Source organism: Lampetra planeri, chromosome 6, assembly GCF_965212315.1.
Source record: "Lampetra planeri chromosome 6, kcLamPlan1.2.h2, whole genome shotgun sequence".
Lineage (NCBI taxonomy): Eukaryota > Metazoa > Chordata > Hyperoartia > Petromyzontiformes > Petromyzontidae > Lampetra > Lampetra planeri.
In genome coordinates, this window is record NC_136112.1 from 5160040 (window position 1) to 5186968 (window position 26929).

At 48.0% G+C, this 26929-nt stretch overlaps 1 protein-coding gene across 1 annotated transcript in view; it reads right to left on the reverse strand.

Moving 5' to 3' along the window:
* Positions 1-8248: 8248 nt before the first annotated feature.
* SUSD2 (sushi domain containing 2) overlaps positions 8249-26929 on the reverse strand; it is a 31467-nt gene continuing 12786 nt past the window's right edge. The window contains exons 5-14 of the mRNA XM_078595337.1: positions 25856-26030; positions 21980-22184; positions 19966-20051; positions 18470-18738; positions 17304-17447; positions 16969-17127; positions 15519-15755; positions 11907-12185; positions 9986-10162; positions 8249-9570 (exon numbers count right to left, since the gene is read on the reverse strand). Of these exons, the coding sequence (XP_078451463.1) occupies positions 9470-9570; positions 9986-10162; positions 11907-12185; positions 15519-15755; positions 16969-17127; positions 17304-17447; positions 18470-18738; positions 19966-20051; positions 21980-22184; positions 25856-26030 (1832 nt within the window). The 3' untranslated portion in view covers positions 8249-9469. The remainder of the gene's footprint in view (positions 9571-9985; positions 10163-11906; positions 12186-15518; positions 15756-16968; positions 17128-17303; positions 17448-18469; positions 18739-19965; positions 20052-21979; positions 22185-25855; positions 26031-26929) is intronic.

A 26929-nucleotide genomic window follows, 5' to 3' on the forward strand; every position in this document is an offset into this window, starting at 1 on the left:
ATGACTGACACGGCATGGGAAGGGCTTCATCTAAAAGTTTGTTGACAAAAGATTGTAAATCCTTTCATCATTATCATTAGATACATTTTTATTTTCGAGCTCGTAAAGTTTCACTGCACAGGACATATTTTTGTGTAACAGCACTTGTGTGCTGCCTAATACAACATCACGTGGTCACACACACGCAGAGTCCAAGTCTCCACAAGGGAGGTGCCAAACGAAACATTTGATTTACAGATTGTTGGCACACTGGTGTATTTCAGTGCAATGTGAGAACCAGTTGAGAAACGAATGCTTTACAAGCTGAGTTGGCTTTAAACAGGCACTTAATGTTGCCGTTACTGTAATATAAAACAGACGTGCAAACTGTGCATATGGAACAATATCTTTAACGGTAAGATTTACATACCGAGGGCAACCACTGTCACATACAAAATGTGAATACTTCACAGACCTGAGGCAGCTGTGATACCATCCTGTAAAAAAAAATTATACTTGAAAACACAAGGTAGTGAAGGTGTAGTGATGTATATTGAGTCACTACGGTGTTTAGCACCAACTACTCATACAAGAGTGGAAGTGTGCGTGTTAGAGCCTCACTCTGGCAGCAGAGTATGTATGGCATAGAAGGGGGCCCTAGGGGGCATGGTTCTGGTGACTGTCAGAGAGGGGGCAGTAAAGGACGTGACAGTCTGGGTGAACCCGAGAGGGCACGTGACCAGGACAGATAATGAGGGGGGCCAAAAGGTGGCGAGAGGGACACGTGATGTATAGCCCAGAACCTTCTCGTCGGATCTATAAGGGGGCGTGGCCGAGGGCGGAGCCAGGCCACGCTCAGGGGCATAAAAGGGAGGTCCCGAGAGCCGATCGAGGCTGTCTGTTGGAATGGAACCCGTCGGTGCTACGTCTCTTCGATCCTCGGTCTTCGGTCTTTACGCTCGGCATCGTGGGTCAGGCAGTGTGTTACTGACTGACCCGGTTATGTAGTTACCCAGTTGTGGTCTAGTTAACCAGTGTACGTTTATGTAGTTATCCTGTTGGGGTGTGAGAATAAACGTGTTGCCTCCAAGTTCAAGTGTGTGCCTCTGTGGAACCCACGATAAAGGGTACCAAATGCATGCGTTTACAGGACATTGCCATGGACCATCGAGTAAACAACTGCAATCTGCGCTCCGTCAACAGGGGTGGAATTTCAAATTTACACCAACTCTCTTCTGAAGCCCTCTTGTGGCTAACAGACCTCGACATTAGCATTTAGATCCTGAACATATCGCCATACACAAGAATAGAATGTAAATGCCGTGATTTAATGGCTGGTGCGCTGCAGTTGCAATCCAGAGGTCACCACTTCGATTTGATCTCCTGGCGTGGCAGTTGCAACAATGGTACCAGTTTATTAAATCCCCCCCCCCCATCCTCAGGTCTGTGTGTGTCTACCAGAGGTCGCAAACGGGTACCCGATACCCGTACCCTACCCGGCCGGGTACGGGTACCCATTTGCGACCCTGGTGCGGCCGGGTACAGGTACGGGTAAGGAATCAAAACCCGTTTGCGACCTCTGGTGTCTACCCAGCAGCATAAATGGGTCCACCAGCGTTAGTGAATTGGAAGGTCACGTGTAGTGGGGCAGAGTGTGGGAACTGCATACCTCTTCCGAGACATTTGGTCGTTGTGGATGAGTCGGCCTAATAGTCTTTGATAGGGGCATTCGAGTGCTCGCTCCAGTGGAGGCCCTTCCGCCAGCAGTAACAAAAGCAAACTTGTCAATTTTTGTTTGTCACGAAATATCCCACAATTAATCCACGTGCTACTAAACTTAACGTTTTATTTTGCAAGGTAAGGCCCACTGAGTTGTGTAGCTCCTTTTCAGAAGCGACTTAGCCACAAGTGATAGCTCAACAAAGTGGCTAATCATCATGTGGAAATGTTTAGCAGCCAAATACTCTAAATGCATGTTGATTGTAAATGTGGAGGGAAAACCCGGAGGACCCGGAGAAAAATCCATGCAACCACGGGGGGAAACATGCAAACTCTAAACACTCTAAACATACAGGCGTCAGGGTTGGGATCGAATCATTAAAGAGGTCTCGTAATCCAGTGTAAAATACTATTACATCAGTTCAACAAAAATACACAAATATACAGCAGTACCGGAGCTGCTTCGTAGACCCTTTAAATCACTCCTTGCGTCGCATGCGGACGTTTAATTAACACGATCATCGTGCAGCAATCACAGCCACTCTGCCTCCATCGCCATCACAGGATTCAGTCTACTCGCCCTCATTTATTATTCCATCAAGCCATGTGACCGTACATAAATGTTTGTTTTTAATGGTGTCCAGAGTTTGTAACATGCACAGTTTTCATTCAATCTCAGGAGGGGAAAAATGGAGAGAAAGAGACTGATTCAGAGGCACGGGGAAACAGACGGATGGGAAGCTTGCCACCACTGGTTCTGCCAACAATTGTCCATTGCTCCGTGGATATTTGGTCAACCTACATTTATGAGTGTCTATTCGTGTCGGAGGACAGTGGAGTACCAAAAGAAAAAGGCACAAATTGGCAGTGGTTTCAGCAAACAGAGGAATCTGTGATCTGTCCAGCAGGCGGGACGAAGTAACGACGTGAAACACGTGACAGTGGCGGTAATGACACGGGGCAGCAGCAGCAGCAGTACCATTATTTTTTTCTTATTTTTTATTCTATTTTTCTACCTACGTGACTTTACCGAAAGAACCAAAGAGTAGGAATTGAGCAATAGCGATTGCTTGGCCTGTCCAAAAACGATTCAGCAATTGTCATGGCTTTAAGTATTCAGAGTTTGTAAACATGCATACTTTTCATTTAATCTAAAAAAACAGCGAGATAATTATTCAAAAGCACGGGAAACAGAGATGAGTGGGAAGCCAGCCACGACTGATGATACCAGTAATTTCCCATTGCTCCGTGGATGTTTGACCAACTTACATTCATGAGTGTTTATTTGTGTAGGAGGAAACTGGAGTACCGAAGGATAAATGGCATGAATTGGTTGTTGTTGTTGTTGTTGTTTTAGGAAACGAGAATGAAACAACAGGGATTCCTTGGCCTGTCTATGAACTATTCAGCAATAGTCGTGCTTTAGGTAACATTTTTTTTTAAAGAAATAAACGTACACTTACAGTGCGCTGGACATGCCACGTCAGGGCCGCACAGGAGACACTTTGTTAGGAGCTACGAAAATTTAAGGGCCTACGAAAGCAACGTTTTGCCATGTTTTTTGTTGTTGAATATGTTATCAATTAAAACGAACGGCATCCTTTTAAAGCTGCGTAATCCAACATGATTATCGAGGTAAAAAAAATTGTTGAAGTAATTTTCGCTTTTAATATTTTTAGGCCTACCTTGTTTTTTTTCTCTCAATAATCTCAAATTAAATCTGCTTATCTGCGGCGCACAGTGCGCTGCCATCGAATTAGGGCAACAGACTAAACAATTAACGGTATCAGCAGTAACGACATCTGCCCAGCGGCTGGACGAAGTTACGACGTGAAACAAGCGGAGTGACCGCGGCGGTAGTGACACGGGGCAACAGCAGCAGCAGCACCAACTGCAGAAAGTGATCACTGAAGGCCTCCGAAAGAGAAGTGCCTAAGGCCTACACGAACCTTAATCCGGCCTTGTGCCACGTGACATGTATTTGCACTCGATGAAGCTTGCCTCTCTTTTTTATGTAGTGCGCTTGAAACATTCGGCTTGTTGTATTTCACAAGGGCGTGTTAAAGCTCGGGAGATCTCCTTGGATCTAATTCATCTCCGAAGGAAAAAAAAATCACAATTTTATTGCAGGTGCTCGTTAAAGTCATGCAAAATGAGCTTTTAATGCACTTTGATTTACGGTGAGGACTTTACCACCTGGCTAAAAGTGTAAATCTTTGCATTACTGAAATAAAGTCCCGTTTATTTTCTGTCCGACAAGCCTATATCCTCACATGATTTCTGGATTTAATAAATACTCAAACTGTAATTGAGTTCCAAGTCCACTCTGTTTTAAATTACAAATGTGCGCTTCGCTGGTAAAACATTGAAGGCATTGACTTAATCATATGCCATACATGTTTACTAGGTATGCTATGTGCGTTATTCTCAGTGATGGTTTAATCATATTGATTACTATAACAATAAACACTTCAATTGTGTTCAACTGTGTTTATGTGTGTGCTGCACTGGATAGTAATACTTATTATGGCTTCAATAGCAACACCGGTTTAGATTCCTACACCGGTTTCCAAGTGCCCTATTGCACGCTGTGGTTTAACATACGCGTGGATGTTCCTTTGCAGAGCGAGTGTTTGTCTAAGTTTTTCTCTGTCGACGCACCCCGTGTTGGTTTTTCGGAATTAAGCAAATTTAGCCCGTCTCCCTTGGCACGAGAAGGCCAACCCGGTAGAGAAAATCGAGCCTAAAAAAATTCATTTTCAGCACGTGGCACCGGCTACCACAATCTTTACGCAAATTGGGCTGGCGTTGGTAACAGCCTTGAGAGGGAGAACAGGTCCGCGTACACCTATACTACCTCCGCGACCGATTGACCAGCCACTTGCGAGGTGTGCCACGCTGGTTTGAACGAAGTGTTTGAAGCGTCACGTATCAGCAGGACTTGGACGTCACAGCGGACAGTTCAATGGTAATTCACAATGTCTTCGACATACTGTAGCTGCGGACGAACTTGGCTCATTAAAGACGGGTCCGTTTGGAAACAGGGGCACACTCATACTCGCGTGGAGTGCGGTCAACCCAAGTCAGCGTTCTGTTTTCAGGTGTTGTTCAAGGTGTCCTCTTGACAAAGCCAAGGTTCTCTTCCTAGCTCCGCACTGGCCGAGGTGAGCTTGGTTTTCAGAGGTTTGGGAACTCATTGGCAGCACCTGCATGGAGGTTACCATGGAGGAATGGCCTCTGCACTCAGGGTCAACTCAAATTGCCCGAACGCAGCTTCTTTACAACTGACACTCGAGATTTCTGTGGCTGAGCCAGTTCAGAACCTACGCCTCCGTCATGTATTGATTTGACATCGTGGGTGTATGGATGTCATTGTGATGCATTATGTAACTGCGGCGGTAAGGAAAATGTGGAGACTCATTCGAGCGGGGTCCCAGAAGTGGATAAACATCATCAGGATGAGTTAGTGTCCGGTTGAACTGGGGCATTGATTAGATATACAGTGCATATATCAGCAATCTTGACGTTTCATGACATGCAAAGATAACTTCTCTTATCCGCAATAATGTGGGGGAGCAATATCGTGGACAATGTCCGATGCACAAAAGAACACGACTTCTGATTATAACAATAGGAGTTTACGCAGACAACAGGCGCTGCGGTTAATAAGGTTACGGATTTTTTATTGTTTTATATTTTTATTATTTTATTATTTCCCTTCTACGTGACTTTACCGAAAGAACCAAGAATATAGGGTTACGGATTTTTAAATAAAGAGTTGCCCTGCCAGCAGACGACCTCTACATAACCGAGGCCAACGTGACCACAAACCCACTACGTGGATACGGTCGGCGACGGACCGAGGCGTCGCACATTTTTTGACGGATTAGCCACTTATTCTTAGGTTTTTTTATTCCGGTAAAGTCACGTAGCAAGCGTGCTGTGAAGGTTCCACCTGAAAACGGAAGCTTGTGTTGCCTCCGAAACGTCGTGATTTTTTTTATTGATTAAATTTTTTTACCTACGTGACTTTACCGAAAAAAAAAACCTAAGAATATGAATCCTTGCAGTCACGAAAGCTTCAAATCTAGGGTTGGCCACTCACCGGCCTCGACTGCGCTGGACTGAGGGCCCCCCGTACCTCCACAATGCTGCTGATGAAGCAGCAGCAGCAGCTGTCGCCTGGCTCGACAAGACGAGCGTTCGATAATGAAACATGTTTGTTTGTTTTTAAGTAGACAGTGCATCGTGTCCCATTACTTGGAGATGTGCAAAGGCCATGGAAACGAACGTAGCGCTGACAGCTGGGGATGCTCGCAAGGAACACGCGCCTCTCTCAAACGCAAGCCGCTCACCACTCCACAACTCTCATCGCTCGTGCTCCCGACGCCGAGATTGCACAACCTGATCGTGAAGCAGCGAGGGTGACAAGACCCCTCTTGGCCAACGTGAGACTTGGACTTGGAGTCCAGTTTTAATCTGTGTTTCGTTTTAGAGGGTGAGCACGCAGGAGACCGGGATAGTCTCATTTTCGAGAGCGACCTTGGGGCATTATACTGCCAGTAGGGGGCAATGATTGCTGCTGCTGCTGCGTATACGGTAATCCCAATTGAGTGATTTGCCGGCGAATTTTTTTTTTAATTTGGACCCCACCATCCCCTCCCCAACAACACCGGCACAAAATTGGCTCACGTCAGGGGATCGTTGACGTTCAAAGCGAAGCAAACGGGCGCGTTCGTGTTAATTACGATTCACACATCCGCAGTAATAATCAGGGCGATTCTGTGCTGGATTCTCCAAGTAGCACAAGTAGCTACATATGTAGTAGCTGCATGTGTAGTAGCTACTACATATGTAGTAGCTACGGGCCCCGCACTTTCAAGGGCCCCGCGCTAAATGCTTTCAAGCTATCAATTCAGGTTAAGTGATTCTGCACTTGCTCTATTACTAAAGTACTATACTGCCTTCCATTTTTACGAACGACTGGGTGTTTAAGGTTAGCGATTTCTCGTATTATCTGGCTGTATAGCAAATGAAACAATTAAATTACTTTACCACGCAAGTAACAATTTTAGTGTTTTAATGTTTTTTTATATTTAGGGCCCCTTTATAACATTCGCTACAGGCCCCGCACTGAGCTTCATCCGGCACTGGGGCGACTGCTGCATTAGAACCGCAACCCACCCACCCACCCAACCCCATCAATGAAGGTCGCGGCAAACGCGTTATCGCTGGGCCATTCTCGCCGCTCCCTCGGGCTGCTTAAAAGGTTCGGGATGAGTCGTGTGCGCGTCCGTGCAGCTTCGGGGGCGCTCTGAACCGATTGTCCATCAAAGTGCCGTGTAATTCGGTGTAATGCACTGAATCACTGCCCGCCAATGGAGTGCGTTGTTTTCCCCGTGCCCATTGGTGTTACAGGCAGGATGACTGAAAAAAGAAAACGTCCATAACAAATGTAAAATAACTTCTCTCCGAATATTGTCAGCAATCTTCTTGGTTCTTTCGGTAAAGTCACGTAGAATGGAAATAATAAAATAATAAAAATAAAACATAATAAAATAATTCTTACGACGTTTCGGCCACAACGCAAGCAGACGTCATCAGGTGAAGACCAGGTCTGTCGGGGAGACAGCGTCTGAATGAAACACCACCACGCTTGGAGCGTATATTTAAGCTGGGTTGGAAGGTGGGAAGGTGCGCCTTGACAATCCCCTCCCTTTGATGCTGCTAATCCTGCATAATGCACGGGCATAATATGACTTTGAAACTCCCCCGCCCACCTACGCATTTCACAAGTAGTACTAATCACATACCTGCATTTCCCATAAATATGCTAAATTCCTTTTGATATGCAAATGATTTTGTCAAGGCGCCCTTCCCCCCCTTCCAACCCAGCTTAAATATACGCCCCAAGCATGGTGCTGTTTCATTCAGACGCTGTCTCCCCGACAGACCTGGTCTTCACCTGAGGACGGCTGCTTGCGTTGTGGCCGAAACGTCGTGAGAATTATTTTATTATGTTTTATTTTTATTATTTTATTATTTCCATTCTACGTGACTTTACCGAAAGAACCAAGAAGATGAATCCCTGCAGTCCCGAAAGCTTTAAATCGAAATGTTTATTTTTTATATTTTTATTATTTTATTATTTCCCTTCTACGTGACTTTACCGAAATAACCAAGAAGATGAATCCCTGCAGTCCCGAAAGCTTTAAATCGAAATTGTCAGCAATGTTTTTCTTTCTTGGTCAGGTAGAGCGAGCGAGTCGATCGGCAGGTCGCATCTGGTGGGGTGCAGTGTGGATAAGCCCACCTCTTGCTAGATGTCTGGGTCAGTGAAGAAGGAGTAGGCCAAAATACCCCCTTAAAGGGGTGCTCGACAACTCAGTCTAGTGGTAGTGCCCTTCGAGCCGCAGTGGTCCGAGCGAGTAATCTCAAGGCTGCACTTTTACATTTGAGAGCAAATATCTATGAATAAAATAAAATAACTTAACCTTAAATGACACCTTACAGGGAGCATGAAGGACACAGCAAACAGCGCACATCCATCTGCGAAATGCAATCCATTGGCTTTATTACAGGTTATTTTTCATCGTAAAATATGTGGTTCCTTTGATTTAGTATTTGTTTCATATTTCTGTCACTAAAACACTGATTTGCTATTACAATGTAATGCTAAATAAGGAAACCTGTAGGTGTAGTTATGGTGAGGATAATTTCCTCTACATTATTTCAACACTTGTTCATTAGTAAGTGGTGGGGATGGGTTTTGGATTAAACATTTTTGATTTTGGATGTTGTCAGATCGTCAATAACAGTTTCGAATCTCTTTTTCTGAGGTTTCAATCATTCACATTTTTTTTACTAATTTAAATGCCTCAAAGATCACAATCGTGATGGTCACCCAGTGCCACATGGCACCGCATGTGTTTGGCTAAGCGTGGCAGTGATGTTATTTAAGGCTTTCTGATTGATTCTGAAAACAATATCGGGTCGTTCAAACTTTAGTAATCTAGGCCAGACTTTTGGAATGTTCATCCTAAAATCTGAAACGCATCCCAAAAATGGGTTCGTGGCACAGTGGTGCTCCTGAAATTATAATCTGTCTGGCACTTATGCACAGACAAGCAGGCAGGTTTGGCACAAGGTAGGGCACGTTTTCTGCACTCGTTTTATTTTCCCTCTGGGTTACCCACAGTTCCCCCTCCATTATTGAATATCCAGTGCCTGGCTTCACCCCCCCCCCCCCCCCCACTGCCTTTAAAATAACAGTAAGAGGCACTTTTCCCAGGAGCGGCTGTGTGCGATCTACCCACCAGCCATGCACTCCCGCTCTACGAGTGTAAAAATTCACCCCACAATTCCCACAGAAATGCAATGTTGCGTTGTTGTTTTTTTTACCATGCGGTCAATTGAAAATTGTAACGTCCTCCAGGAGCTTCCGGAGGTCACAATCACCCTTGGCGTACAATGCACACGAATCGAAAAACATCCATTCCCCCGCGCCCGCAATTTGATGCATCATTTATACCCTCCCAATTCCAACCCCTCCCCCCTCCCCCCCACAGAATCCCACGTACTGAATTAACACTTACAATTAATGCTTTCATTTACACATTCCGTTGTTTCATGTAGTGATGTGCGGGCCGAGTCACCGCTACAATGCTGCCATCGCAGCCCCGCTGATCTATCTCGGCAACCGTGCAGCCGAAAACCTCTTGGCAAGAAAGTATGGATCCACCCATGAAGTCCGCAACACTCTGTCGTCGATTCACTTGTGCCGCACCCGAAGCTGCTTGTATATGAAAAATCCTGCAATGGCCAGCACCAGAACAGCGAAGACACATCCCAACACGATCGCCAGCGTATTGTCTGTGGAACAACAAGAAATCAATCTTTGAAAATGTTACGTCGTGGTCATCAGCAGCTGCGGCGACATGTAAGTAATTAATAAATCTACGTGCAGTTCAATGAGCACTGAAATAACAGCAAATTATTAACAACTCCCATCTAGTGATGCAACATTAGCACATTCTGGAGAGAAAAAAAATGGCGACGATAAAACAACTCGCTCCGTTCGTGTCGATCTCTCCGCCCTGATGAAGAGCCCTTGCCAGAAACGTTGCGTCTACACGTACCATTTTCCTTTTAGAGGCAGCGTTATTTCCAGATATATATTCAGATGTTGCTATTTGTGCACCGCTGCCGACGTGGAATCAGCACGTCGTTTCGCGCTGAACAAAGCGAAGCCGATTCACGAAGCACATCCCCTCCCGATTGTTCGTACCGGTCACGCAGGAGGCGTCCTGACCAGACCACCGCCCGTGGGGCTGGCACTCGCGCGCGCTGGACCCGCTGAGCACGTAGCCGGAATCGCACGCAAACGTGAGGCGCCCACCCTCCAAGTACATCGTGCCCTCCTTGCTGCCGTGCTTCGGAGCCAGCAGAACGCCGCAGCTCACCACTGCGCAACGCACGGACGCACCGCACGCGCGTTAGTTCGCCACGGTTAACCGGACAATCACGCTCGGGCCTCGCAACCCCATCCGTGCCCCAATTGAGAAGTGCCTTCAGTGCCATTAAGACTCGTGACAGGGGAAGACCCGTGAACTAATCACACTATTCTAGCACTGGTTGATTCCCATGCACAAGGTATCTAAAGCCACTCTGGAGAACACCTTGGGGCTCTGTCGCAGTGATCGCTGATCAGAACAACAGAACGGTGAGAGGACGAGAGGGGGACAGTGTTGCCCCATCTGGCTTGGTCGGGCAGGAAATCACAGACGAGCTAGAAGGCTGCCAGAAACCGGCGCCAACAATTGCAGTTAGGAGCACACTTGCTGTGCGTAATCCTAAGCGAGTAATTTGCGGGGCAATTTTCGAATTTGGCAAAAATTCGACGACACGGGCACTCAATGGCATACTCTTGCAAATGGCGACGCGGGATCTTTAACGTGCCACTGTGAAGCAGACGGTGTGTGTTCGTTTGGTTAATAGACCTGCAATATTAATTAGGGTTGGCTGCTGCATTCCTACCCCGAACGTCTGCAAACAAGCGGTCCGAATGCACGACCTGCTCGGCCATGTCACTGGATACGTGACGGCGTGTCGGAGATGCCTGCTTCTCGATTGTCGACCCGCACGAATGGCTTGGCCCTCTTGCGCCAAGACTTTACTTTCCACCTGCCGCTCTTTCAATTTCCTTCTCTCTTCTTCATCTTCCAATTCTTCCCCTCGCTCTTCAAATTTATTTCCAGATTGCCAACTAGTGACACCCACCTTAACACGTGTCTAAGCCGGTCGTTCGGAAATTTGTGCAACCCGTTTCTCTCTGCTTTGCTCCCTTTGCTGTTGTTGAAAATACAAATCAAATTTAAAAAGAGCTACCGTGCTTTCTTCATTTACATAGAATGTGTTTCCTATGCTCAAAGCTCACTCTTTGAGTGGAAATTCGAAAATGTCACAGGAGTACGTGAATTTACCGGGGAGATGTTAACCGCATGTGTATTTTAGTGAGGCTGGACCTGGCTGAGAAGACTGGAATGCGAATTGATGATTACACCACAATTAATGATGACAGCGCAGTGCTTAATGAGAGGCTAAGGCTTCTGGCTAATCAGTAATAGGTTGAGAAATAGTTGGAAAGAGCAAAGCCAATATCGTGGGAGCAATGGCAAGGCTCAGCAAAATGGCAATGCTAGGCACTGCCTACTAAATACGCTGAACTGCCATTATAGCCGACGAGCCAAGCAAACGTCGCCTCTGTCAAGTAAAAGTTCAGCCCTGCAATTGCCTGCTTGCGCCGCTGCTGGTGGGAGGGCCTCCAGTAGGAAGGAGCAATCGAGAACCCCTCTTCCAGCCTGGCCAGACGTCTCAGAAGAGACAGGAGGACCCACACTTTACCCCACCACACGCAACATGCCAACTGACTATCCCATGCGTACTCTAAACATGGCAAGCCACGACAAGGGGCGCTCTACGCACGTCACCAACATCACACGTCCGTCATGCGCCCCGGTTGCAGCGAAAAACAGATGCAGCGTCGCTCGTGGCAGATTGACGAGGCCGGCAGTTCGGAGCGCGTTTTTCGAACGACGCCAGGGACTCGGCAGATCGGGCGTTGCAGTGTCAACGCCTGCCCCGGGCTCGTGGGCCCAGGCGACGGGGGCCCTTTTGGGAGGCATCGCCGTTATCGGGGCAGCACTGACCCGGAGTGAGGTCTCGCACCACGCCCTGGTGCCACCGATGAGCGAGCAGCGTGGCGTTGGCGGCGCTCAGGCTCGAGGTGGCGGCCGCGTCGAATTTGCACAGCTCGTCGGGGCCGCAGAGCTGCGCCACTATGGGAGGCGACGGGCCGCCGCCGCCGCCTCCTGCCACCGGCCGGAACTCGGGACGGAACGCCGGGTCGTGTCGCGGCTGGTGGTAGTAGCGATCCAAGAGATCTTGCGAATCGTAGGTGAAGAGCGTGCTGGAGTTGTCTATTGCCCCTGTGATACAAACACGCGCACGCGTGGACATCCAGAGGTCACGGGAAACATCCGAGTAAATGCACGCTTAACCTCAGTTCACTGTTACCTTGCAACGATACAATAGGTAAATGTGCAGCCATGCAATTCTTTGCTTACACCAGTGTGAGTGGAATTGCCTCCACTCAAGGGAGCTCTAGAGAGAGCCTTCTAGAGGATATCTTAAGCCTACTGTTCCACACTGGTCTTGGAACGTGGATGAGTACCCATAGCTTATCCAACCACAAACAACCTGCTTATTAACTGACTGTACTGTACAGAGGCAGGTGAATTTGATCAAACGTGAACCATTGTTGCAATTGCCGTGCTGGCAGTTCTAATTGAACCGGTAACCCTCTGGATTTTAAGTCCAGTGTGCTAACCATTACACCATACGGTCACAGTATTCCTGTGACAGTATACAATTAAAACAAATTTGACCTGTCCATACTACACTCCAAAGACCACTTGGCAACAAGACGGTTGGCCCAGGGATGGTCCTGGCCCATTCCAGCACGGCATGGATCTCGTCCCAATTGTTCATGATTTGCTTGGCTCCATGAGCTCAGCCCCTCCTGTATGTTCCCCTTCACCCCCCCCTCCCCCACCTTCCTCCCCTCCATAGCCTGAGGGAAGCGATCTACGCTGCACTGTTGTCTATAGTCCTTGTGACAAATGGACACAAGTGGAATCCATAATCACAGTGAACCCAGTGGCACCCGTATCCACAGCTCCCTATTATCATGCGCAATGAAAACAGAAGAGAAAAATTGGACTAGCCCAGGATGCATGGCCCCAATCATCCATCAGACATGATCAATCCACTGCTGGATGGAGGTCTCCCCAAGCCATCGCCGTCTTTCACCGCCATGCGATGAAATAATCCAAATGGCACTTATACGCAAGAAGCTGACTCCATCACTCCATCTCCTCGGTGGGCGTGCTCTCAGACACGTTCCATTCCTAGGATATTCCTTATATTTTAAACGGTTGGAATTTAGTCTTTAACCCGTGTAAGTTCTCTAACCCACGCGTTTCTCTTTCTGTCTCTCAGTGTACTGGTAGCAGATGGATGAGAGTGAGTTCAAGCGCTCTTGGAAAGCTGAACTTGACAATGAAACGCATGAGACCTTTGTGCCTGAACAAGAAGGTGCATAAGCAATGCATACTCCCTCGATCATGCGCATTGACATTCATGAAGAAAATGGAACAATAACTGAAAATTGTTCAACGATCATAGTTAGATAATTTTTGTTGCAAAAATGTCGGAGCTGTGTTTTTATTAGAACGTCGTGAGTAAAAGACGATTCGTAATTGATACTTGGGTTAGATCGCAAAATAAAAATGTGTGTTGTAAACCCTCCTCCACCCGACACACTGGTGTGTTGGAGAGCAATTTCACGACATCTAACAACCTCTACTCCATTCATACAAACCCGGCATCTACTCCACCACAGGCCATGCCACACACTCTCCTTCTCATGCAGGGCTCGCCCGCACCGATAGAACTTCTTCTATGCATGCTGATTGCACTCACAGACAACCTTATCATTGATAATCGTCATTCATCATCATTGATAGAATGGCCCTGGTCATGGGAATGTGGAATTTCCACCACAGTTGCATTGCTTGAATGGACAAGGAGAAGCTTTTACTTGTATGTATGTTGAACTTCTTTCGCACCATACGTAGCCGGCCGTGCTAATCTTTTTTACTTGTGAAGTACAAAATGCACGTATATATTTAAATGTACACGTGTGTGTGTGTAAGTGCAGAGGGGAGCGGCAGTGTAGCAGTTAGCGTGCTGCGCTATGAACCCGACGTTACAACCAGCATCACCAGGCAGTTGCCAGAGAAATCTGAAAATGTCCTCTAGTCTCGGGCCTTGAATGAGTAAATATAAGTGAAGGTTCGCCATTTGAGCGCGCATATAATTTCGATGCTGACCCTGTGAAAACATCACGACGGTTTCCAAGGGTTGCCTGAGAGTGTGGTGAAAGGAGGCCCTGAAAGCCAAGTCTGATTGGCCCAGCAAACCTGCTGCGGGGTTTGCGAGCCGAGTTGGCCATTTGCCCGATTTGTACAAATTTAGCTGGCTCGCTTCCCGGTTGTGGCTGTGGGTAACAAAGCGGTTGTCTTCCTCGAGACATTTGCTCCTGTCTGTCCTATCAATGGAAGAAAATAAATAAAAGTTCAGTTTGCTTACTCTAATCAGTTCCCTTTTTTCTCAGGAAAATTATCTCGCTTTATTAGGAATTCCCATGATTCCCTTTGTCTCGCATTTTTTTAAGTATTTTCTAGTGCTTTGTAATTTTCTAATTTAACTAATTTACAGCTAATCACTTTCCAAATCATTTAAATGTGTTGCTGAACTGCAATGGCGAATGTTGCCATGTTCTGACCAGCCTTTGGCTTTTCTCACTTGCAATTGGTATCAAGCAGTGGAGCAATGATCCATTGGTTCCTGCACTATGAATACCGCAGCCTGTGTTCCAGGTCTCGACCACGGCTAACATCAGGAGTGAGTGGCGAGCTTTCCATGAACTGGTCCTGGCAACCCCGTTCCTTCATCACCCCACACTTGCTGATCTCATCAAGGACCATAAACCATCACGCAAACTCTGGTTATCCTCGCTACGGCGGCTTTTGGCCAGCCATCGAACAAAGACGGTCACTGCATCGCGCACTTTCAGGTGCGCTGCTGTGGCCGTCTGGAACGCTCTTCCTTCCTATGTTCGGAAGCCACTGAAGCCATGCAATTTTAATTCAAGATTTATTTTTTTATTTGGAACTGCTTATTGTCTCGTTTGTTGTCCTTCCCCCGCACCTCCGATTCGCACGGTTGGCTACCTACAGTGCTCTAGAAGTGCAGCATACGTGCATACTTGCCCAGCGTGGAGAAATAAGGTCAAACAACCCCCATGACGACAAGGCCGCCTGGGGAGGCCTTCATCCAGCAGTTGATTAGTAAAGGACTGTAAACAGCAATTACAAAAGTAACAATGTAGATCGCTCACAGGCTGTTCACCTTGTGTCAAACTTGTTTGCTCCTGATTGCCATGCAAATGACTGCGAGTTTAATTCATTAATTGGCACAACGTAAATGGCATCGGCATGAGCACTTCCCCTTACTATTTAACTCAAATGTGCCCAGAGCATCCTGCTGTGGGGCTGTGCAGAGTCCCTGCAGAGTAAAGAGGCTCTCTTGTATTCTCTGTCCTAATCTTTTTTTAATTCGCCCCCCCACCCCACCCCGCCATCTGCATTAATTGAAAGAGAAACAAAAAGAGAGCAAATGTTGATCGCTCGACTCACAGGAGGCGCCGAAGCTGTACATTTGTTCGGGTGAGGCATCCTCTGGCAGGGTCGTGCCGTCGGGGAAGGAGAGGCCGCCATCCAGTACCCCCAGCAGGCCTCGCGTTTGTCCCGAGAAGTTTCGGGGCAGCAGCAGGCTGACGGCGAGCGAGCCGGGCATCAGGCGCACCTCCACGGCGGCGCCCGAGGGGAACGTCACCGTCACGTTGCTCATCACGACCGAGTTGACGAACACACCTAGGCAGTCGGAGGAAAATGTACGCAACTCGAACCAAACGAGGCAGGGACTTGTTCGTGCATTCAACATTGATTTCTCGGTAGAAAAAAAACAACTTTTCCAGATAAGCAAAAGGCTGTTTCTCTCTTGTGCTCAGACGCATTTTCGGGTTGTTCGGAAAGACGTCGAGATTTTCCGCTCCGCACAACGTGGGAGCTTCTATATTCAGCACGTGTAGCGAAACGTTGGACACGGTGCCGAACAACGAGCGGTAGGTAGTACGACCCGAAAATGCGTCTGAGCACAAGAGAGAAACCGCCTTTTGCTTATCTGCACAAGCACGAACACCTACACAGCACTGTCGCTTTATTGCGTGCGAAAAACACGTCAAGAATGTGCAAAAACAGACGAGTTAGAAAAGGGTCAGCTTATTGTGAATATCATATCTCCAAAACAATCCGCGTTTTATTATGAAACCGAAATCCCTGCAAAGGTGTAATATAGCCGTTGCCAAATGTAAACAAGACACAATTATGAAAGACTTGGCCTCGGCTTTTTCATGTACACAGAGTCGAGTAGACCAGAGGGGCCAAGTTTTACCCAGCCACAGTCGTGTGAAAGGTCACTGGAGGTTAATTGCAGTCTAACTGTGCCAGAGATCAATGTTGTTATCAGTCCAACTTGCACAGGGTCACATCTGTGACTAAATTACACTTGTTTGGGAACAAGAGCGGTGGCGCTAGGCCCCAAGCAAACCATGTAGAAGCTTCGAGACTGCATGCAGCTCAAGGGGCCCCAGATTCGCAGGAAAAAATATGGATTCACACAACATCAGCTCAGATTCAGATCCTAATAAATGTAAATGGAAATTAACATTTTCATTGAAATTTATCTTTCATCTCTGACTTGTCCGCAGCTATCTCCTGTCATCAAACTACGTCTCTCTGTCTCTTTCCATCATCTCCTTAATTTCACCGCATTCCCGTCTCGTCCGCATCTCTCGTCTCATCACACGTTGTTTTATCTTTCGTCCACATTTCTCTCATCTCGCTGCATCCCCGTCTCTTCGTCTACACCGCTTCCGTCATCTCACCAGGAGCTCGTTCATCGAAAGACGAGGGCCCCCGACACAATTTCTTACTTAGGGGGCCTCCCAATAGGCCAGGGCACCGCCCGCTGCCGCCTGCAGCATCGCTCGAAACCAACAGCCATCGCCCCGGGCGGGCGCCGTACCGTGCAGGTCCATCCAGTCCTGCTCATCGAAGGTGACAGCGCCCCCGTTCAGCAGCACCTGCAGCGCCACGGACTCGCGCTGCACCCGCACCTCCACCAGATCGGAGCCGTTCTCCCGCATGGCCACTGACGTGATGACGGTGGCATTGACAGCGTTGCCTGCGGGCACAGAGAGTTCCACGGACATAAGCGAGCGTGATGTGCCTTAGGCATATTGCCCCAAGGCCTCCGTGGCCTCCGACCCGTGGAAGAGTGGGGGCGGTGGGGGGGGTTGCCCACAAGTGTGCATCTGCCAGTCTGTCTGTCGTCTGATTGCTGAGAGATGAGCGACGTACCGTCCGGGTCGTGGGCCACGTCGGTGCGGATCTGGACCACGAGGGAATGCGAGGCGGCTTCCAGCAGCGTGTACTCCCCACGCCCGTTAAACGTGATGCTGAGGTTGCCGAACGTCAGGAAGTGAGGGTCCCCCAGAGCCGAGCCTTCGCTCGTGACGGGGAGGGCAGGAAGAACACAGTGGACGGATGTCCTCATTGCGATGCGCGAGGAGCACAATCTTCCCCCACCTGACATTCAGCACGCTGGCATCATCGCCAGCTCTTTTCATAACCCTGCTCGATTGAACGAACAGACTCACTCTGACCTGTTGCAACTCTGATCGTGCTGTTTGTTGCTGGCCGCTTGGCATTGTGGGTCATTTGGGCACATGCTCGACAACTGTGATATTACAGAATATATATATAAATGATAACTGCCACTGGCTGAATCTTGACTTAAAGCTTTCGTGACTGCAGGAATTGATATTCTTTGAGTCTTTCGGAAAAAGTCACGTAGATAGAGTCAAAGAAAATAACAAAAAATAACAAAAAACTACGACGTTTCGATCACAACACAAGCGGCCGTCATCAATTGCGATCATAACGTAGTTTTTTGTTATTTTGATATTTTCTTTGAACATATCTATGTGACTTTACCGAAAGACCCAAAGAATATGCCACTGGCTGCACACTTAAATTCAACTTTAATTTTACCAGGTAAGGCCCGCTGAGCTATATAGCTCTTTTTCAGAAGCGACCTGGCCACAAATGATAGCTCAATGAAGTGGCTTACCATCATGTGGAAATTTATAGCAGCCAAATACTCTAAAGGTGTGTTTCTAAACGTGGAGGGTAAAGCCGGTGGACTCCGAGAGAAATCCACGCGACTACAAATATACAGGCGTCAGGGTCGGCATCGAACCGACGACCTCCTGCATACCAGGAGAGGTAATTAACATCTCGCCATCATCCCGCGGGATCCACAGCCGGAGTAAAGGTTGGAGGAGCGTGATGCCAGCACGCTGGACGAACACGGCTCTGCTCTGCGGTGGCATCACCTGTGCACACGCCAGCGAGCCAGCCAGGCAGGCAGGCGAGACAGCCACGGAATCCAGCCGGCGAAACTTTCTTCCATAGCAATCGTACAGCCATCAGAACACCACTTTGAAGACGCCCAGGGCGCATACCGATTTTTGGAGGCACGTATGCTCTGCAGTCGCTGGAGGGCCGATGGTGCAGGTAGTAGTCGCAGTTGTCCGACCACAGGCAGCAGTAGTAGAAGGTGACGACGTCGTAGAGCCAGTGCGAGGCGGCGGGCACTCGCGGCGGGCGCCGGTACGGCGGCGAGCCCCAGTCGTGGCCGCGGTCCGGCGTGCCGCCCCCCACGGAGTCCACGGTGAGCAGCTGCACGCCGCGAGCGTCGTAGCAGCACTGCTGCCCCGCCGCGTAGCGGGGGCTGCCGCCCGAGGGTCACACAACACACGCCGGTCGACCGCGTGGCGCTCCTCCTCCTCCGACGCCGACGACGAGGAGGAGGTCCTCCTGAAACGTCGGCCGGCTTCGCATTTCCTGCGGCGCGCGACTTTAACGCCGTCGCGCCACGGTCGGCGTCGCGCTACGAAAAGTGTCGCCCGGTTCGAAAAGGTGGCCAGGCCCAATCGTTTATCGTTCTCTGTTTTTTTTTTTTATCGGGCAAGCTAACGGGAATGGCGCTGCTGTTGCAACAGTTAGCACACTGGACTTGCGTTCCGGAGGTCGCCGGGTCGATTTTCACGCCGTGGCAATTGAAACGATGGGAACGTTTTTTGTTTTAATCCCCCCCCCCCCACGCCGCCTCTGTTCACCTGGCAGTCTAAATGGGTGCACCACAGTTAGTCGATAGGCATGGCGCGTGTGGTGGGGATGGTGGTGGTGGTGGTGGTGTAAAGTGTGGGTGCTCCCACCCAGTGTGGGAGAGTGGCGTGAGCAGACAAGTGCAGCTCTGCCTTGCACAAAGACGATATTTGTCTTGGCTCAGTAGCAAGGGGTGTTCGCTTATTTAAGTTGGCAGTGCCAACTGTTACTATTTTACTCAGCCATGCCATTGCCACTTATTTGGCTTGCTCTTTTCAACTGCCTCTCTCTCAATCTCTATGAAGTCTTTTCGTATCTATGCACTTCCATCATCGTGCGTAAACAATAATCTATATCGCCCATTCCCTGCTCTAAAAACAAACTTCAAAACTCTCGAAGAAGTGCATTGTTGTTATGAACACGCTTGTCATTTGCCCATGGAAGGCTCTTTATCGGAATGATCCCGCCAAGTTTTTCGCAGCAGGGAGCAATGTTGCTACATAATATAAATAATACGCAGTCAATATTTCAACGTCGGGTTATTTCGCCAATACAAGTTACGTTGTACTATTTTTTTCTCTATGGTTGTAAACCTGGAGAACCTGGAGTAAAACCTCTGCACAACAGGGGGAGAATATACAAATTCCACACAGAAAGGCAATCTAGTTTGGAATCAAACCCGGGTCCTTTTTTTCTGCCAGGCACGAGTGTTACCACTGTGCCACCCGACTGCCAAAATAAGGGATTAATGTGATTTTAAAAAAAAACGCTGTGCCGATAAGCGCGCAGCACTGAGAGCGCCCATGCAGCGAGTAGTCGTGTACGTGACACGCATGTGTCACATTCCCACCTTGCTTGGATGGCCCTCACACAGTGGACAGCCCCTGGATGATACGTGCACTTGCTGCCCTTCTCAATGTCACATCCGTAGTCCGCCTGCGACACACAGGGCCACACTTTCCATTAGCGGAGTTCACCGCGTTGGGGGCCAAAGGGCGGACCCGTGACACGGTGTGAAAAACAAAAAATCACATCAGAGTAATTATTCAACACGGGGGCAAAGGTGGGTAATTAAAGAGCAGTGCACAGCACACAGCTTAATTACGAGATTTATCTGAGATTGGCAAGTAGTATTGCCGTACATTTAAATCAGTGCGCTGAAACAAGCCGTTAATTGAATTTGCCCACCACGAGGGCAGCGTCATCGAGTATCTGTCTTTGGTGCACAGGAACGCGGAAAAAAATGTGCAGTTGACGTGATGCGGACACGGGCAGGTTGGCACGCATTCGTGGTAGAAGATAAGCAAATACGTCAAACGAGCTGGCAGTTACGTATATAGATCATGAAGCAGATAGCGATAAAATACGCCTTTCAGAAAATGTTGTTTGGTGGGTGGGTATCCGCCGTGAGCGTTTACATGGTCAGGTGGACAGGTCGTTAAAAGGTGCACGTGTAACCATGCATTGAGTCAGCAATCAAAGTTCGTTTTCATGCTCATGATACACGCATTGAATCGCGTGCGTGCGAATCGATTATTTACCGTTCATGCAAATTAAATTAGTATCGTGTTTTAAAGTTATATTTAGAATTAACGCAGCAAACAACGCCGTGCAAATAAGAATATATCTTTTTTTAAAGAGAGACAATTAAACGAAGATGATTACAATGAGCCAAAAGGAGCGGATTTTTGAATAAAAATGCGACCAAAAATTGTGACCTCATCAAGTCAATGAGGGGACGAGATTAATCGATATACGCTCTATTAACTCGGTACGAACTTTACCATGAATGTTGTCATGATGATGATGATTATCATTTGTGTTTGACATCATTGAAAGTCAATTGAGATGATGGAGATTCGTTTTCTATGGATATTACTTTTCTTAAACATAAACAGGAGTGAAATGCATTGAAATGAATTTCGTTAAAACTATCGCTACACACGCAGAAACATACGTCGCGAATGAACGTGAGAGACGGTGTTTAATACCGGGTGCTTGTGATATTGCACCTTGTACGAGCACCAATAATCTTAATCATCCGTTTAATAAAGTATCGTTACGTCATCTTCACCATCGCTGTTTTTTTATTACCCTTAAATATTTTATTTCCGAACAAACTTTTAAATAGTCATCCCTGAGCTGTAAAATAAGTGATTTGCAAAAAAATTCTAAATTTCGGAGTGATTGGTGGCACCGCAATAACATCACGTGATCATTTGTGTAGCTCATAGAATGTACACATTAATTTTGTAACTCGCAGCATGTGCCGTTTAGATTGCCATGCTTAGAAATACTCGTGACAGGCTTATGTTAAGTGATCTGCAGTTGAAGAATAATTAGTTAATCTTTATGTGTACGAGACAAAGACACAGATCCCCCCCGTATAGACTTAGCAGACTGTTGGGGCACGTGCTGTTAGCGAGCACCTATGAAGGCTGGCATGGCACACGAGGTGGCAGATGGCTAGAACCACGCTCGGCCACATTTGTCTCCCGAGTGGCGATGTTTACACACCGCACCAGGTACTCATTTGATCTGAGTCGACCTACGGGAGGCCCAGCACCGGTTCAGTTAATCGTCACTGGTGTTGACCGTGAGCGGGAATTGAACCCAGGTCACCGGGTTCGTAGTGCAGTGCATTAACCGCTGTGCCACCGCTTCATACATATGTACTAGACGTACAGCAAAGCACACACAACGAAAATGTGAAATACAATAACAGAGTTATGAAAAACTGATATCGCGACAGTCCTCATTTCGTGAAATCGCACATCATATCGCATCGTGAAAAATTCCATCATTGCGGCAACTAGTTTAATCACAGACCTGTTGCCGGGACTATGGGAAGAAAAAAAACCTGCCTGGAATCGGCCAGTGTCCGCCCGTGCCTGGGCCAAAGTGCAAGGACAGTCGGCGATCTCGGGGAGGAAAGGGGGAAGTATGGACGTCTCATTCTCATTCCAAGCCAGGCACTTCTGCAGCGCCCAGGCAGCCGGATCTGCACGGAACTTCTCCTCCAGGTGCCACGCCATCGCGTGATCGTCACTCCACGCCGCCAGCACATTCCTGTTACGCACAGGGACATTGGGGTGGGAAGTTTTATCTGGCGTGCGTATGCCACGGTGGTATTTGGCCAAAAGCTAGTGAAACTAAAAGCTCGCATTTAGCTAATTTGTATTCTTGGGTCTTTCGGGAAAGTCACGTGGATAGGTTCGAAGAAAATAACAAAAAATAACAAAAAGACTCCGACATTTTGATCGCAACACAAGCAATCGTCATCAGGAGGGAAAGAAAAGGAGGGGGAAAGCTGCTGAGCCTGGCTGTAACAGCTGTAACAGCCTGCCTCAGCAGATTTCCCCCTCCTTCTGTAACAGCCTGCCTCAGCAGCTTTCCGGCCTTTCTCCCTCCTTTCTTTTCCTCCTGATGGCAATTGCTTGTTTCGCGATCGAAACTTCGTAGTTTTTGTAATGTTTTGTTATTTTATTTGAACCTATCTACGTGACTTTACCGAAAGACCCAAAGACCCAAGAATATGAATTCCTGCAGTCACGAAAGCTTTAAGTCAAAATTTAGTCAATCTGTCTTGTTATATGCACCGTGGGGATGCTGCCCGTGGTCTAATGGTTATCACGCTGGAATTGAAATCCAAAGGTCGCCGGTTTGATTTGATTTTACCAACGCGGCAGTTCAAAGGTGAAACTTTCTTAAATTGCCCCCTCCCCCCTCCCCCCTCAGCGGTATGTGTGTTGGGGTAAAGTTTGGGTCCTCCGACCACTTTCAAGACATCTAGCTAGCGTGGAAGGGCAGGCCAGAATGTCAGAACGTTGCAACAACAAACAATACAAAAACAAGATAGAAGTGCTTAGGATAGGATACTCTTTTTATTATACCAGGTAAAGCCCGCTGAACTATTAGCTTATTTTTTTAGAGGTAACCGCGCCACAAATGATAGCTCAACGAAGTGGATTATGATGTGGAAATTGACAGCAGCTAAATACTCTAAATAATCCCAATGTGCTTCTAGAGGGGCTCTCTAGAACTCCCTCTAGCGGAGGCCCCCTTTGACAGCACCGGCATGAGAAGGCTGCCACCTTCGTGTGCACCAGTGGCGCCTCCGAGTTGACTTCTTGTGCTGTGACCTTGTAGAGAAATTCGAAGGAAGTGAATAACCCTATGAAGTCACCTGTCTGAATTATTTACACTAAGTAGTGCCTGTCAAGGTCTATTATAGGTCCTGTCTTTTCATGCGTGTTCCTGTCACACGACTCTTAGAATCCTCTGGCATCGGGACATTTGAAAGACATTAGCCATTGTTACAACTACTTGACATAACATCCAGGTCTTTACCTCATATCTACCTATTGACAAAAGTAATTAAACTTGCTCCTCTCAGTATAATTAATGTTACCCGTCAAATAAATGCGCGTTGACAAGTGTGACTGATATTACATCGCATCTTCGCGGCGAGCTAATTTTTTTTATTCCATAACACTCAAGTGTCTCAAGAGCAAGGTTGAATTAAGAGCACACATTTGGCTGTCAAAGGAGAGCGTACAATTAATTGCTAAGCCCAGGCCCACCCCGACTGAACCTCTTAAACGTAGCAGCAGAGATACGCGATCAGCCGAATTGTATGAACTTTTCGGCAAACACACCGATCATTTACCCATGCAGCGGCATGTTAGGGCAAGCCAGCCACTTAACAGGCACTTTCATGAGATGTGCTCACCGTTGAACTCCCTGATGCGAGTGCACAGCACCACCAGTGGCATTTCGACATTAAGTAAATAAGAGTGAACCCTAGTTCACCCAGCTAAGCCTCGTTACGTCTCAAGACTCTGTTCTCGGGAGCAGGTTATTTCGTTTGAAGGGTTTGGCCGTTTCCATCGCTGAGTGTTTTTCATGAGTAGATAAAAAACGGCAGTACCCTGGAGGAAAAAAAATGGCCATAAAACCAGAGGGTTGCAACTCTTCAAGCTCCGCACAGATTGATTGCAGGGTTGCCACAATCTGGTGATAACTACGATGCGTAATACAATACCAGGTGCGGCATACACCTATGGAGTATTTCGCAGAAAGTATTGTTTTCATGATTATCGTGGCTGTTCTGATTTGTTTTTCATGGTTTATTCCCCAAAAAAGTATGCCATAACAAAAGCACAAAAGTTCAGGTTCATTGGCGCTTGGCAAAATATATTTCCAGCATGGTGATTTTATGGCCTCGTCAGTTTCATGGTTCACCTTAATCACGTGATAAATTACTGCTTAACTGCCAGCGTGAGCGTCATGAACGTTTCCATTGTGAAGTTTCAATGATTTAAATACTCAGGGCAGGCTTTGTGTTGAGTGAACCCCGCTGTTGAAGAACTTTAGCGTAGTACACCGGCGAGGAATTGACAACACAAGAAAGCTGAGAAATACGATTACGTACACACACTCGTGGGTAACTGACATCACGATAATCGTCATGTCATAAACACCTCAATTGTACTAGGCCATGAAGGATGAGACTGTTGTAGGACCCCAAATAGATGCAAATATACTTTACGAGTGAAACAGGATGATTTCTCCGCAACTCTGGCTGTCGCCTGATGAAGCTAGTTGTATTTACTGGTGAAACGTCGTACTCAGATTGTAAATGTTGTGGCTTGGCTCTCCAACACACCGGTGTGCTGTACTAGTAACGAATTGGCACGTTTTGTTTACGTGACAAACCTTATTAATTGGCTGTGTCGGGTGGTGGCGGGTTTAACGATGCATTTATATGTACGCGATCTAACCCAAACACCTTCTATGATGGATATATACTGTATTGTACATAAACGTACCGACATCTCCTGCCCACCTGGCTAGCAGACTCAGACATTCTTTCCATGTAAGACCCACTGAGCTGCATAGCTCTCGTTTAGAAGCGACATGGCTACAAATTATACCCCACTGAAGTGGCTTATCACGTGGAAAAGTATCGCAGCCAAATACTCTAAAGGCACGTTTCTAATTGTGGATAGAAAAAACGGAAAAAAATCCACGCGACCACGGGGAGAACACGCAAACTCCTAATATGCAGGCGTTAGGGTTTGGATCGAACCCACACATCGCCTGCATACCAGCAAAGGATAAGTTTGCATCTCACCACCATGGCGAGATGACATTGGCATTTGGCTCGCGAACATATTGGCATTCGCGAGGACAGGATAGAACCAGGCTAACACCCTGCTTCGCTTCTGAGATCCTATATCAGCGGGGTGCATTCAGGGCAGAGGTCGCAACCGGGTACCCGATACCCGTACCCTACCCGATACCCGGGTACCCGTACCGGCCGGGTACGGGTACGGGTACCCGTTTGCGACCCTGGTGCGGCCGGGTACGGGTACGGGTAGACCGTGAGTCACTGGTGAGTAACCGATTGTCACTCTTTTCCCAACGTCTTGTCTCTTCTCACAATTCAAGTTCCTAGAATCAACCCACCCGCGCCTGCAACATGGCTTCATCCCAGAGGTCGCAATCAGGTACCCGATACCCGTACCCTACCCGTACCCGGCCGGGTACGGCCGGGTACCGGCCGGGTACGGGTAGGGTACGGGTACGGCCGGGTACGGATACCCGTTTGCGACCCTGGTGCGGCCGGGTACGGGTACGGGTAAGGAATCAAAACCCGTTTGCGACCTCTGATTCAGGGCGATTCGGCCACGGGGCAGCGTTCGTGACGAACGGTGTTTGCCCGAGACGCCGCTTACGGTTGCCCGTCGCTGTAATTGCTGGACGCGATCCGGAGCATGCCGAACTCGTAGACGGAGAACTCGGGCAGCGCTGGCTTCGGCAGGAAGGTGAACGAGCCGCTGTTGTCGACGTCCCGAGCCAACGTGTACAGGTAGAGCCACTGGGCAACCCACGCCGCGCCGTACGCCTCGCCTGAGGAGGAGACAGACGCTCGCGTGGAGCCCACGAAAGAGTTACTTGCATTCGCGCGGAGCGTCGCGCAACGTAATTTAATTATTGCGGCGATTATTGCGGCGATAGAAAATGCGCACGTGATATGTCACTTTTTTTTTTTAGTCTGACGAGATTCAACTTGACGCCCACAGACTTATACCTTCACACACACACATACAGACATTAAAGGAAAACGGCAAAGATCCCACGTATAGCCTTAACGGCATGTTGGAGCGACTGCTCTTGGTGATGGTGCAGGAGGGGGGTGGTGTGGCCGGTCCCACCCTGACCACCTTTGCCTCCTCAGTGCTAAGCTTATCTTATCTAGATTTACATAGCGCCCTATTCCAAGTCACTTTACAGCAATTATTAAATTAGATATAAGGTGATAGTGGTTGAGATAAATATTGGAAAGGTTGGCTACGTAGGGTGCGGTTATTAAAAGTGGTGTAGTTATGGTGACAGGGAAACAGTTGGGAGTGGTGACGGAGGGGTTTGGGTCGTGATAGGGGTTGGTGTAGGGGTCGTGATAGGGGTTGGGGTAGGGGTTGTGATAGGGGTAGTGATAGGGGTAGGGGTAGTGATAGGGGTTGGGGTAGAAGTAGTGATAGGGGTTGGGGTAGGGGTAGTGATAGGGGTAGGGGTAGTGATAGGGGTTGGTGTAGGGGTAGTGATAGGGGTTGGGGTAGGGGTAGTGATAGGGGTTGGGGTAGAGGTAGTGATAGAGGTTGGTGTAGGGGTAGTGATAAAGGTTGGGGTTGGGGTCGTGATAGGGGTTGGGGTCGTGATAGGGGTAGGGGTAGTGATAGGGGTTGGGGTAGGGGTAGTATTAGGGGTAGTAATAGGGGTAGTGATAGGGGTTGGGGTAGGGGTCGTGA